The following is a 15227-nucleotide window of genomic DNA, read 5'->3' on the forward strand; positions in this document are numbered from 1 at the left end:
ACAGGAGTTCAAGTCCAATGTCAACAAATATCTTCTTTCGTCTTCTTAACCTCAAACCCAAGCACGGTACTAAGTACTATAGGTTCTAATACCTCTCGTGTTTGGGATTCTCATAAAAAAAAAAAAAAAAAAAAAAAAGTTGTTAATCATTAGAATAAGTTGCCTCCATGGCTAGTTGAAACAGGTTTGAGGAAACTGATGTGCTTGCTGCATCAGTGCATATGGGAAGAGGAAAACACATTATTAGCCTCCGATTTCCTTGCTCTTTAGTATTGCTATTACTGATACTAATGAATATTTGATTGCCTCTGTGGTTACCATGACAAATGCACTTGGTTACCTGAACCAAGTGCATTTGTCATGTAAAATTTTTACAATTGTAGCAAGGAAGAATAATATTCATCCATAATAAATTCATCCATAATAAATTCATCTTTTTTGAAGGTAACTGATGAATATCACTCCTTTTTCAAAAAACTGATGGCAGTGCCCTTAAAAATTTCATGTTGTAAAGGAAATCCTTCATGATGGCATTCCATGGACTGTTGTCTGGTGTCTAGATCATGATAATGAATCTAAGTTCATTTGTTGTTACCAGCTGGCCGACAAACTTGTTTGAATCGTGAACAAATTTGCAAGAACTATTGTTGCACAATTCACCTTCTTTCTGTTTTGGAGTGCATTCAAATCTTTTGGTACCTATATTGCTAGAATTAACTGCAAATTAGAAATAAAAATTTTATTGTTATCTCCATTTCTTCTAAAGTAACCAGCATAACAGTTTCATTAAGGAAAGTTTAGGGAAACTAAGAAATGAGTGAAACTCCACCAACAGTATCATTTGCACCAGTACATGGAACTTGTTGGGAACAAAGATCCTTTGGTAAATTTGGGATCCAGGACCCTCACTTTGACAAAGTTTTTCTTTCTTTTTTTTCTGTTTGGTGTTAAAATATATTATGAGTTCTTGGCAAAATGTATCATGTTGCTATTGGCTTAGCTACTGATCTTCAAACAGGAGGCGATAGTGAGTCTTTTATTACTATCCTGAACATTTATTTTATACAGAGTTTGGCATTTTTTCTTTTTTTTTAATTAATTGTTATTTTTACCAGATAAACTGTTATTTTGGTAAGTTTCAAGAATTCTCCAAAGACCATTCGGTGAACTACCCAACCCCACTACCATTCAAAGCAAGAGTTTTATTCTTGACATGGTGTATCAAATTTTTTTTTTGATTTATAAATTGCCAATTTTATGAATTTTTTTTTTTTTTGATTTAAAAATTGCCAATTTTATGAATTTTTCACAATGGCAAAAACTCATGATTCAGGAATGAGAGATGCCGGGCTGTGAGTCATGATTATTGAAACCTAACATGTGTCTCACAAGCAATTCAAGGCAAAGATTTTTAGTGATAAAATGGTGGCTTTCAATACTTTTTGTCCTCATTTCTTATTTTCATTAATTTAATATATTTAATGAAGTTATTAAATAAATCTTTATTTGTCCTACCAAATTTAAAATATAGGTGTACATTGGTAAGTGACAAATTCCCCTCACGGCAGAAAATGCCAGATTACCATAAAATGTGAATAAAAGAATGTCTAAAATATACAAGAAAGGTTAAATATACACAAAAAGATGAAATATAAACTGCATTACTCATCACTACATTTCTGTCTAGAGTCCTGGCAATTGTAATACAAAAGTTCATCTTAACATCACATCCACTGAATCAACTTGTGCGAGATATACACTATTCAATTGCGTACACAGTTTTTGACAGAAATTCACACAACTACCAGGCAACAGTAGTCTCAGCGAGCCACACTGCGGCTTGTTTCCTATATTTCGAATTTTCTATGAGCCTTAGTAAGTCAATTCCGATATATGTTAGGAACTGAATTGATTCTAACGCACTGGCGGGTATAAACCTGTTGGCCATCTTCAGTCTGTTGGTCTTCATTCTCAAGGATTTTGTGCCTCTTAATGCAGATGGTGGGATGTGCCACTCACAAAGCTGCCAGAAGCATGGTGATGATATCGTGCCAGTCATCATTTTGATTGTGGTTATTAATTGTTTCCAGGCAATTGATGTCTGGTAAATGCTGCAGTTTAAGTTGCTCAGAGAGCTGCGTGGTCCTTAACTGTTGAGGGAGATGGTGCCTACTTCAGCAGCCAGAATTCACTCGCATATATTCTCCTAATGTGGGTAGGGGTGGCTGTGACGCCCCCAATTCGGCGCCATACAAAAATGGCTGAATACACTGTGGTTCTTAAATATTGTGCAGTTGTAGTCTGTTTCATGTGCAAGAGGTGCTGTTTTGTTGCCCAACGTAAGTAGTTCATTTTCTTTACAATCAGGTCAATATAAGACTTGAACGTAAGTTTAGTATCAAATGTTACTCCCAGATCTCTATGCATTTCAACAACTGGGATAGGTTTGCCCTTAAGTTTCGGGTGTTCGAGCATAGGCGATTTTTTGAGCGAGTACGCCATGATTAGTCTTCTGCGGATTTAGGGCCAAGCCAAATTTGTATAAGTACACGAATAAGTTCAGAAGCTTATAATTAATCTGTTCACACAATGCACTATTGGTCATGTACGGTTGGATGGATGTTAGGATCTTAATATTGTCTGCATAAGTGCATACATCATCCCTACCCTTGCAGAATGGGATCATAATGGCAGTAAAGAGGAGTCCAGATGAGACTCCACCCTGTGGAACTCCTGCATGGAGTTGGCGTTGGAGGATCTGACTATCTGTACGGTAATAAATGGACCGATAAGTAAGTATGGCCTGTAGGAACTTCAGCAAATTTCCTTTTATTTGGAAAGCATGTTGGAGCAGATGAAGTAAGGCATGTACATCCAGACTATCAAAGGCTGCTTTTATGTCGGCATAAATGATTGCAATTTCCTTTCTTGCTTGAACTGTGAGGAGGTTAGTAATTGTTGATCTTGCAGTTATTGAATAATGAATTTGTTGAGGCTGCCCAGCCAATATCTGATTTGACTACTTTGGCAATAGAGCTTCCTCCAGTACTTTTACCAGGGTAGATGCAGTAGATATTGGCCTGTAGTGCTCCACGAGGTTAGGCTTTGTAATTTTCGGCATTGGAATTACAGCGTACTTATTCCAGTTCTCAGGGAAAACTCTGCATGTAAGGATAGAGCTATAAATTTCTTGGAGTGATTCAATTAGGTAAGGGCTGAGACACTTTACCATGAAGTGGAGGACTCCATCAACTCCAGCTGTCTTAGTTGCCCTGTGGGAGTTAATACTCTGTATTAGTGCTTCTTTAGTGATAAGAACAGACTCCACAACTTATGTTTAGTTGGTTAGAAATGTGGGAATAAGTTAATTAAATTTTATTCTAACTTCTAATTAAAAGAAGACAACTTGCTCATGAAAATATCAAGTACTCTTGATTACAGTTTGCTATACATGAATTGTGCTATTGATGCAGCCAACAGGGACAAGCAGCAAGCTGCACATCAGTGAAAAGGCCTACGTACTCTGGATTCATTATTCTTATATCTTTTTACTATGCTATGCAGAGCAGAATGGAAAATAAAATAAGTGCAGTTAAAATAGGTTTAATGTTAAAATACGTAAACAGTAATACAAAAGAGCTTTCGGACAGGATGTTGCCCCTCATTAGTTTTTAACTGTTAATCTGAAAGTCTAGAAATAAAGAACCTATGTGCGTGCAATGGTAGTCATGTATGGTAAACTGTATTATGCAACAGTTAGCTACTAGAAGGCAAAGTGTGATCTACAGGCACGTGACCTTGTGGCTGTGATGTATGGGAAAGTTGTGAATGCCAACATTTGTCAGCCACAAGGATGGTTGCTTCAGTAATAGGATGGACATAACATCCTCTGCTTTTGTTAAAGGAAGTATTAGAGCACGAGATGTGCAGTGACTCCAGCCAGGCATGCCGCCGGTAATGGCAGGACCGATCGATAACCATGACATCGCAGCATGGGTCAATGTTGTGCTGGGTTGACCAGAAGTGCTCAGCAATGGCCGAATGTTCTATGTCCGTTAAATGAATGGCTCTTTCGTGTTCAGAAACACGTTTGCTGAGCCTTCTGCCAGTTTCCCCGACATAGCAACTAGTGCAGTCATGGCAAGAAATGCAGTAGTCTAGTCCACTCTGCAGCAAGGTGGGAACTGGTGTTTTTACTTTGAAGCGAGGGATCACAACTTCCTGCCTGGGAGTTGTAAGCACTTTATCCCATGGGATTTTAAGACCCTAGAAACCTGCTGTGATAGGTTCGGGTAGTATGGGATAAAGGCGGTCGTGAACGGTCCTGTGGGTCGCTGCGTGGTCACGGGCCTGTGGGTCACATTTGTCTAGGGTACTGGTGGGGTAGCAGCCACACCTCTCAAGATCTGTCTTGACCCTAGCAATCTCAGTGCATCTCTCATCCGCAGAACTGGAGTGGTCCAGGTGTGGGTTAACAGGGCTCACGCGGTGCTGAGAAGATGGCGCGCGTGTGTATGCTGACCGGTAGTTGGTAAATTGACTAGCACACATCGGCTTACGATAGACTGTTGTCCTCAAATGCGTGCTCTCATGTCGGACAAGGGTATCCAAGTACGGAAGGGTATTGTCTGACTCCATGCCTCTGGCTGCCAGAGGCACAGAGTCAGACAATACCCTTCCATGGTAGACAATACGGACTACCAAAAGTCCACAAAGGAGTACCGGGTTTTTCCGTTAAGAGGCCCACCCAAATATAGGCCCATCTGGGCCTATATTAGGATTTTGTTTTCCAAATAGAAGGCCATGGGCTTTTATTGGGGACAAATAATAACGCGCTTTCTCTTAACGTACCGTATATCGGCGCTCTGCGCATGCCCGAGATGTCATTGCAATAGATGCAATGATGCCGAGAACTGTGCGTCTTTACTTGTTGTCAGAATATTTAACCCTAAAAATGGAAAATAAAAAGTCCAGTAAGCAAAAATTGTATACTATCCAGGAAAAACTACGGTTTGTGACATGTTTAAAAGCGGGAAAAGTCAAAATTCGATATCGCAAAAAACAGGCATTGACAGGAAAAATCTTTGCTGTTGATTGCAACAAGAAGCAGAATTATTGAAGCTGGTTAAAAAATGTAAACACAAACGTCTTGAGGGCACAGGAAGGAAGGCGTTTTATCCCGAAATTGAGAAAAAAACTATTTTGAATTTTTCAAAAAGGAACAAAATAACCACCGATCACTTACCTATAACACATTGCGAAACTATATTTTCTCACCAGAATTTGGCTTAAAATACCACCTGCTTTTAAAGTAAGCAACAAGTTCTTATTTGGATGGACCAAGAGACATTGGATTAGATCACGTAAAATAACTCATCATGGACAACCCGGATTGCTCTGATACAACATGTTTTGAATGAAAATTACTAATATAAATAATTCTCTTCTTGCAATTATTTGTTTTATATATTTATATTTTTTTAAGATAATAAGAATAATTTTTAATTTCATACTGTTCTGTTGTTGCAATATTTAAAATTATTTCTATTTTTACCTTTCATTAATCAAATAAATATTATTTAAAATAAAAATAGCCTTTCATTAATTAAATAAATATTATTTCAGAATAAACCTATTTCTGTTAAGAAGCCCATGGGCTTCTATTTATGGACAATATGACAACCTTAAAAATGCAAAAACCAAATACAAGCCCATGGACCTCTTAACTGAAAAACCTGGTACTGTTAAAACCGCCGACCGGGCTAGCCGGGTGGGTAAAGTGCCTGCCTGGCATCCCAAAGGTCGTGGGTTCGATTCCCGCCTCGGGCTTGGATCAAAGTACTGCAAAAACCTTGGGAGGTGCATTATGGCCACAGAAGCCGATGCGCCAACAACTACCAAAAAAAAAAAAAAAAAAACTTAAGACCCATCGTCTCCTGTTGTGGTTTACCGAGTTATGAGTTGTCTAAGTTCATCTCGGACCTACTCTCTCCCCTGGTGGGCAAGACTGCCAACACCATTTCCAACAGTCGTGAATTTATAGATCGAATCCATGCTCTGTCCATCTTGGATGATCAAATCATACCATCATTTGACGTGGTGTCTCTTTTTACTTCCATCTCTGTTAAACTAGCCATCACGTGTGTGCCAAGGAACTTTTAGATAATGACCACACCCTGAACAACAGGATCTCACTAACTTCAAAGGACATTTCCAACTGCCTTAGACTGTGCTTGACTGGTGGGGCCATCATGTTAGGTGACTCCATTTACCAACAGATACATAGTATGGCCATGGGTTCCCCAGTTAGTTCAGTCACGGTAAACATCACAATGGAAGAATTGGAGGGTTGTGCATTTACAGGTCTACCAGATCCCATTACCTTTTGGTGTCATTACATGGATGATATGTTTGTGGTTATTCCCTGGGATTCGGTCAACCAACTCTTTGACCACCTTAACTCTCTGTCGTTTTTCATAAAATTCACTATCGAAACTGGAGTCAGACAATACTCTTCCGTACTTGGATATCCTTGTCTGACGTGAGGGCAACAATCTAATTGCAACCGATGTGTGCTGGCCAATTTACTATCTACCGGTTAGCACACGCGTGCAGCCATCTTCTTGTCACTGCACGAGCCCTCTTAACCCGTGCCTGGACCCCACTCTATTTCTGTGAATAAGAGGCGTACTGAGGTTGTTAGGGTCAAGACAGATCTTGCGAGGTGTGGCTACCCCACCAGTACCCTAGATAGGTGCGACCTACAGGCCTGTGACTATGTAGCAACCCACAGGAGCGTGACTACGTAGCGACCCATAGGACCATTCACGATAATGACTCTACCACGACCGCCTTTATCCCATACTACCCGAACCTATCACAGCAGGTTTCTAGGGTCTTAAAAATCCCATGGGATAATGTACTTACAACTCCCAGGCAGAAAGTTGTGATCCCTCGTCTCCAAAGTAAAAACACCAGCTCCCATCTTGCTGCAGAGTGGACTAGTCTACTGCATTTCTTGCCGTGACTGCACTAGTTACTATGTCGGGGAAACTAGCAGAAGACTCAGCAAATGTGTTTCTGAACACAAAAGAGCCATTCATTTAGTGGATGAGAACACTTGGTCATTGCTGAGCACTTCTGGTTGGCCCAGTACAACATTGACCCACGTTGCAATGCCATGGTTATCGATTGGTTCTGCCATTACTGCCACCGTGCCTGGTTGGAGTCACTAAACATCTCGTGCTCTAATACTTGCTTTAACAGAAGCAGAGGATGTTGTGTCCATCCTGTTACTGAAGCAACCATCTTTATGGCTGACATATGTTGGCATTCCCATACATCACAGCTACAAGCTTTGCCTTCTAGCAACTAATTGTTTCATAACGCAGTTCACTATACATGACTGCCATCGCTCATACATAGGTTCTTTATTTCTAGACTTTTAGATTAATGGTTAAAAACTGATGAAGGGCAACTTATTGTCTGAAAGCTCTTTTGTATTACTGTTTACTATGTATTTTAACTGCACTTGTTATTTTTTTTTTTATTTTCCATTCCACTCTGTGTTTCATAGTAAAAAGATATAAGAAGTTGCACATTGTTCTGAGTACAATCTTTAAAAATAACAAACCTTATTGTACTTAATCATTAATATTCAAAAAAAGCGTAATTTTTTTTTCATTATCTCAGTTATAACTGCTTTATTATGCATAAATTATTAATTTACTTTGATTTTAGGGTCACACAGGGTGTGTCAATTGCCTAGAATGGAATGAACGGGGAGAGTAAGTATGATAAAATTTATAACAGTATTACCTTATTTTGTACTATTTATAATAATATATACAATTTCACCGACCCCTGTTTTTATAAAGAATTGCTTAACTTGGTTTATTGTATCTATATGTGCTACATAAGTGGAAAATTTCTTAAGTCTTTTCATATGACATTTCATTTTTTGTTTATAGTCTCCCCCCCCCCCCGTGTGTTGGTTCAAGATTGAGAAAATAGTACAAGGAAGCCAGAGCCATTGGTTGTACTGGTAAAAAAAAGTCACTAAGAAAATGTAAATTGTTTCTCTCCTCACATAGGAACTGTCTGGTTGACCTTTGAATTTATTCAAACTGTCAGCCTCAATTACCTGCAAAGGCAATTTGTTCCAACAATCAACGACTCTGGTTAAAAAAACTTCCTATAATCTAATCTAAACCTTGACCCCCTATAATTTGAATTTGTGGCCCTAGTTCTGGAACTCTTTATATCAGTGAGAATTCTACCTTCATTCATTTTACTAATCCCTCTCAGTGCCTTATAAACCTCAATCAAGTCACCTCTGAAGTTCCTGGTTGCCAAGCTCTGTATCCCACATAATTGGAGTCTTTCCTCATACAGTTGTCCTTCAGCCGATCTCATCATTCGAGTTGCCTATCTTTGAACCTTTCAAGAAGCTCAGTGTCTTTTTTCAGATGAGGTCTCCATACTTGAACACAGTATTCAAATTGTGGTATTACAATTGCCTTATACAATGGAATTATGACCTACCTATCTCTACAGGATAACATTCGATAAATCATTGATAGAACACCATATGCTTTCTTGGCTGCCTGTTTATGCTGTTCAGAAAACTTCATATCTGCACATATTGTTACTCCCAGATTCCTTACCTCCTCACTGTTTTTAATTCAACCCCACCAAGTGAGTGTGTAATTTTTTTTTGGGAGTTGCTGTTCCCTAAGTGTAAGACCTTTCATTTAGCAGCATTAAAACATAGCTGGCACTTCTCAGCCCAATTTTGAAGTCTGTTCAAGTCATCCTGAAGGAGCACTGCTGCCACTGATCATTAACGACTGCAAATCTTTACATCATTTGCAAATTTTGACATCATGCCTTCTAACCCTTCATCAATATCATTTATGAAACATCGTGAAGGGTTAGAAGGCACGTGTCATTTATGAAACAACATGTGGACATGTGTTTTTGTAAGGGGCGGCTCCTAGAACGTTAGTTCAACTCCGCCTCGTATCTCTGTGAAGATCAGTATCTCTACAAATGGGCCAGATATGTGTGTGACGTCGGTTTGTGTGTATTATGTGTGTGTTCTGTTGTTCTGTTCTGGCCACTTGGCTACCCAGAAGCATCAGTCACCTGGACAGATGATTCTGGGTACTCGTCCACACCACGGGAAGGTGGGCCAGTCCCAGCTAAACACGTACCGTCTCAATACGAGACTCTAATCCACCTGATGTTGCCAAAAGGTGGGCCAGATTCCTCTAGGGGCCCACTCCAGAGGAGAGAGAGAGAAAAAATAAATAAATAAAAATAAATAAATAAAAAATAATATATATATATATATTTAGATTTTCCCGTGGTGCAAAAGGAAAAAAAAAAAAAAAAAAACAGTCACTGTAAAACGCTAAACAACAACAAAAAAAAAAAAGTGACAGCAACCCTGAAGATCGCAAAAAAAAAAAAAAAAAAACAACCATGTGACTGATTGTAAAGCGCGAAGAAAAAAAAAATAAAAATTATAAAAATTTATGAAACAACAGTGATCCAAGAACTGATCCTTGAGGGACCCTACTCCTGATGTTACACAATCTGAAAAATATCCGTTAATCACAACCCTCTGTCTTGCAGTCACCCAGCAATCCATCTTAGAAACCACCTTACGACATCCCAACCTGTTCAAGCTTATACAGTTACCTCTTATGAGGGACTGAGTCAAAAGGTTTGTTAAAATCCAAATAAACTATGCCTAAATTGTTCCTTAAATCCAGCTCATGAGTTATGCTGTCTAAATAGCTTACTAAGTTAGTTAAATTTGATTTTCCCTTAACAAAGCTATGTTGTCCTTTAGAATGCCATATGCTAAATGTCCTTGATTGCGCACTTAATCAATATCTCTAAGATTTTTCCTTCCACTGAAGACTAGCCAGTCTGTAGTTACCAACTTCACTCTTAGAACCACTTTTATGTCTTGGTGATACATTGGCACCTCTCCAATCCAAAGGAATCTCCTCTGAATCCAAAGATACCTTCATAATTAACCTCAATGGTTTAATACACTCACTCGTGCACTCTCTCAATACTACGGGGTATATGCTTATCAACTCCCCTTACTTGCCTTTATGCTCAAAAGTTTTTCTAATAAACAATCACCTGTAATTACGACATCACTAATTTCATATGACTCAGCCTCACTTGTACAGCCTCTTCTTAGCATGAAGGGTCTTTCTTCAGTAAAGACTGATGCAAAGTATCTATTCAGTTCATCTGCAACATCAGCTGGGTTTTCTAAGAGTTTCCCACACCCAGTGCACAAGGGTCCGATCTGATTAGCTTTCTTCTTCTTCCTCCTTGTATTCACATATGTGAAAAATTCCTTGTCCCCATTCTTTGCTCTCTTTGCCAATGCTTTCTCATATGCATCCTTGGCCTCCCTTACCTTATTTGTGGTACTATTACAGATCAACTTGTACCTGTTGTCAGTTTCAGTAATTTTCATCACTCTGTAACTGTCTCATGCTATCTTTTTATGTTCTATTTGACCAGCCTGCTCTACACTCACCCATTTCGGCATCCTACTCCTGCAGTATTTTCTTTAAGATATGTATGCGTTCGTGTCTTCTTTGAACTGATGATTGCACAATCACCTCCTGACAAAGGTTCATGTACTTTGAGCCCAGTGATGTCATCTAATTCATTAGTAATGATGAGGTCAAGAATATTCTCATTGCTAGTACTTTCTCTAACATGCTGATACAAATAATAATCTAGTTTATTTAAAAGTTTTTTTTTTTTTTTCCACAGTGAGTTTCCTTCCCGCTTATTCCAGTCAATCTGTGACAAATTAAAGACATTCATTCTTGCCTCCCCATTCCATCTGCAAGTAAAGACTCTTCATATTCTTCACAATCTTCTGGTCTGTGGATTACTTCCACTCTCATTATTCCTTTGCTTCCATCTAACTTGTGCCACACAGATTCTGTTCTGGCAGACATAACTTCAGACTCCACCCCTTTCTATCTTCCCTATCTTTCCTAAATACATTATACATACCATAGTGGAACTTGTAATCATCAATCTCCTGGTGGCACTATGTTTCTGTTATGCATTTCTGTTATATCAGCATTAGTTGTCCTAACCTGGAGTTCAAATTCAGTCATTTTGACAACACTCCTGACTTCTATGTACAAATGCTGTCCATGCTGATAAAAAAAAAAAAAAAATCCCTTGCAGATTTCCTCAGATATTGAGTTAATCCACAGCGCTTTCAGCATATAATCCCTGCTATCGTGTCTGGGCAGAACTGCAGACACATACACATTCTGAGCAAACTTGCGGCATTTTTTCAGCATAGTCCTATATTTATCCAATGGATAAATCTAGAACTATGCTGAAAATGGATGGTCAGGTCATGTGCGTTTAATATTGTTAGTTCCCATATGAATAATAATTCTCTCTTTACCTGCCTCAAAATCTGGCAATCTGTTGCTAACATCAGTTGTTTTTTCTGGCAAAAACACTGGTTCTAGATCACCTATCTTTATTACAAAAATTGTTACCTGTTTCCCTGTCAATAGAGTCTCTCAATAAAACTAGAGCACCTTCAACCAGAGCAGTGTATACTTTACTATTCTTTTCTGGGATCCGAATCAAACCAAGTGATGGATCCGAATCGGGTCCATCACTTGGCAGGTTAGGAGATACTTGAGTCCCTGACAAGCTTTCAGTTGCGTTTATTTCTAGGGCAAGCACTCGTTTTTTCGTTGACTCAAATTCTCAAAACACACCAAGTTGTAATTTGAGATCAGTACATCGGTTGCAAAGGAAAGAATTGTCAGTTGAGCTAGGTCTGTTTACTAGATTAGAATGCATGCCACAGGTTATACAAATGACAAAGTCTTGATTCACATTGGAAATGCCGACAGACATTTCAGTTTGAGTCCCCTATGCAGCAACCATAATTTAAGTAAAATTTGAACTTTAGAAAGATTACAAAATGTAAATTTACAATATATTACAGAATTTATGTTAACAAAATATTGGAGAAATTAAACTGCTGACAAAACCTAAATTTAACAGAGTATTACAGAAATTATACTGCTGACAAAACTTTTAACCATTTGTGAAATTAAATTTAAGCTACCTAAATGAAATTTAACATTAGCATTAGTTGAGGCATATGATGCAAGAAAGCAAGCTTGTACAGCATCAGCCAAAAAAAAAAAAAAAAAAAAAACCCTTCCCATTTCACCCATCCGGTCACTCCAAATATTTGTCTAGTTCAGCCTTAAATTTATTTAAGCGATGAACTTCCACAACAACAGATGGAAGTCTGTTCCAGCAATCAGCTACCCGTTGGCTAAAGGCAGATTTCCCCACATCTGTTCTACAACTGTTCTTCCTCAATTTGAATCTATGCCCCCTCTGATTCTTAGTCTGTACAAGTGGAAATATCCCTTCAGCATGGAGCCTGCTCAAACCATTCAAGGCCTTATAGACCTCAATCAGATCACCTCGCAGGTGCCTAGTCTCCAAATGCTGCAACTTGCTGAACTTAAGCCTTTCTTCCTAAGCACACCCCTTTTTTCCTCTCACCAATCTTGCCCTTCTCTGTACTCGTTCTAGCAACTCTACATCCTTCCTAAAATTAAGCCTCCAGACCTGTATACATTATTCAAGGTGTGGCCTGACTTGCCTTATACAAAGGGATAATCACCTCCTTGTCTCTGCTAGCAAAATCCCTATACAGTGAAACTTCCCTTTAACGGACAGCCATGGGGAACGAAAATTTGTCCATTAGAGAGAAGTGTCCGCTAACAAGAAGTCTGAGGGAGAAAAAAAAAAAAAAGAAAGAAAGAAAAATCGTTAAACGTTTAATGTAAAATTAAAATATATACAGATTTTGCACAATATTATACATACAATTGTGCTATGCATATTATGACTTTATCTTAAGAAAAATACATACAGTAATCACTTATTTCTTCTTCACCTTCTTCCGGCTGATAATTTTGTTTTCAACATTTGTTTGGAGTGAAGAAACCATCGAAAGTCCTTCAGTATTCTTCTTCAACGGCGAAAAACATTTTTAAATGATTGATTTGTATGAGCACTTCTTCTATTTTCATCGGTGGTTCGTCGTTAATATTCTTCGACAGAATGACCTCCTTCCATTTCTTCATCCTCATGAGGAACTTCTTGAAAAATATCAATGATAATGTCGTTGATATCTAGAGCACCATCTTCTGTAGTGAGGTTCGAGTCTATATCTTTGTAGCCAGGGTCACTTGTAGCTGAAGTATCGTACATTATCAATAGATGTTGAAGTTCTTGTTCTTCTTGGTGCTCCACATTGCTGTTCACAACTTCAATTTTTGCGTTTGAGAAGCCATACTTTACAAAACAGTTCATGACAGTTTGTTTTCTAATTGCGTTTACTGAAGAGGAAATCCACTGAATTGCATCTAGGATGCTGATTTTCTTTGCAAGGTCACTCGCACATGTTACATCATTCATGTTTGCAATGAGATGTCTTAAAACATGTTTTCTGTAGTGAAGTTTAAAAATTTTTATTATCCCTTGATCCAAGGGCTGACACTCTGCGGATGTGTTTGGTGGCAGAAAAACGATTTGAATGTTGGACAATTCAATGTGCGGGTGAGATGCAGCATTATCCATGAAAAGAATAATTTTTTTGTTTTGACGAATCATGTTTTGGTTAAAGTGACTTATCCATTCGCTCATGATATCATGATATCTCGTGTCATCCACGTTTTTTTATTAGACTTCCAGTCAACATTCAAAAGATTCAACTTTATGCCCTTGAAACAACGAGGATTTTGTGGTTTTCCTATAACAAGAGGTTGTTCAAAGTCTCCCAGCATATTTGTACACAATAGCACAGTCAAGCGTTCCTTAGAAATTTTTCCGCCTTGGCACTTTTCGTTTTTTAGACTCATTGTATTTTCAGGAAGAGCTTTAAAAAACAACCCTGTTTCGTCACAGTTGTAAATATCCTTAGCTTCAAAATCATGACATAACTCTTCCAATTTGACGGTCCACTCTGTTACAACCCCAGTATCAACCGATCCACCTTCACCACTTACGGTTTTCCAAGAAATTTTATGCCGAGTTTTGAACTTGTCTAGCCATCCCACAGAAGTTTTGAACTCATTTACTCCCATAGATTTTGCAACCTCCAAAGCCTTTTCCCTAATAATAGGCCCATTAATGGGAATTTTTTTAGCATGTGCGCGACAAAACCACTCATACGTAACATTGTCAATTTGAAGTACAATAGTTTTCGGAAATGATTTTTGAACGTGATCATTTCTGTGTTGCCAAAATTGTTTGAGCAGTTCATTTTTTTCCTTTAGGATGTCGCTTACCTGCATCTTCCCAATTTTTAATTTTGCAGTGAGATTGCGAACGCTATTTTTTTGCCGATCATACGCATTAATGAGTTAGACTTCTAATCTTTTAAAGTTAAATGTTTACGAGAAGACATTGTGCACTTCACACGACACTGAACAAAACTGAAAACTGAAACTCAAAAGACGAAAGGCCGACCAAATTCCCCCCCCCCCCCCTGCACACACCAAATTCATCAGAAGTTTTACACGTGCCTTAAAATTTTTGAAAAAGGGTTTACAACCGTGACGTAAACGATAAAATTCAGAGAATCGGAAATAGAAAATAAACACACTATTGAGGCAATACATGGAAGAAAAGTTCCTAGAAAAAGGGCCGTGAGCTCTCCCGCAGTCTGTTATGGGGAGATCAAATTAAGTGCTAATCTAAACGAAACAGTGCAGATTGCCTGTCCATGTCCGCTAGACAGAAGCTGAAAACACGTTAAAACCAATGGAGGTGAGTTGGGGAATTTGAAAATGTCCGCTGTAGAGAGATGTCCGTTAAAGAGAGGTGTCCGTTAGAAGTTTCACTGTATATCATTGACAAAACTCCATGACCTGCTCTGGCAGCCCGTCTGCACTGCTCAGAGAACTTCATATCTGACTGCACAATTACCCCCCAGGTCACCGAAAATTCTTTATCCATGATCCTACTGCTTTATAATAGGATATACCTTGAGGATACATATTCAGACTCTTGGCAACATTCCATTGTACTGTCTTTCCAAAACCTGGGAAGGACCATTCAAACACATATAATTATCACCCCATTGCCCTCACTAGCTGTCTAGGCAAAACTCTAGAAAA

The 15227-nt window shown here is 38.5% G+C and overlaps 1 protein-coding gene across 2 annotated transcripts in view; it reads left to right on the forward strand.

Moving 5' to 3' along the window:
* Positions 1 to 15227, forward strand: part of adp (WD and tetratricopeptide repeats 1) — a 273490-nt gene that overhangs the window by 64610 nt on the left and 193653 nt on the right. For both annotated transcript variants that reach the window (XM_090383632.1, XM_090383640.1), the window contains exon 4: positions 7741 to 7787. In XM_090383632.1, the coding sequence (XP_090239758.1) occupies positions 7741 to 7787 (47 nt within the window). The remainder of the gene's footprint in view (positions 1 to 7740; positions 7788 to 15227) is intronic.

This window comes from Mastigoproctus giganteus, chromosome 1 (assembly GCF_048544385.1).
Source record: "Mastigoproctus giganteus isolate SK-2022 chromosome 1, ASM4854438v1, whole genome shotgun sequence".
Lineage (NCBI taxonomy): Eukaryota > Metazoa > Arthropoda > Arachnida > Uropygi > Thelyphonidae > Mastigoproctus > Mastigoproctus giganteus.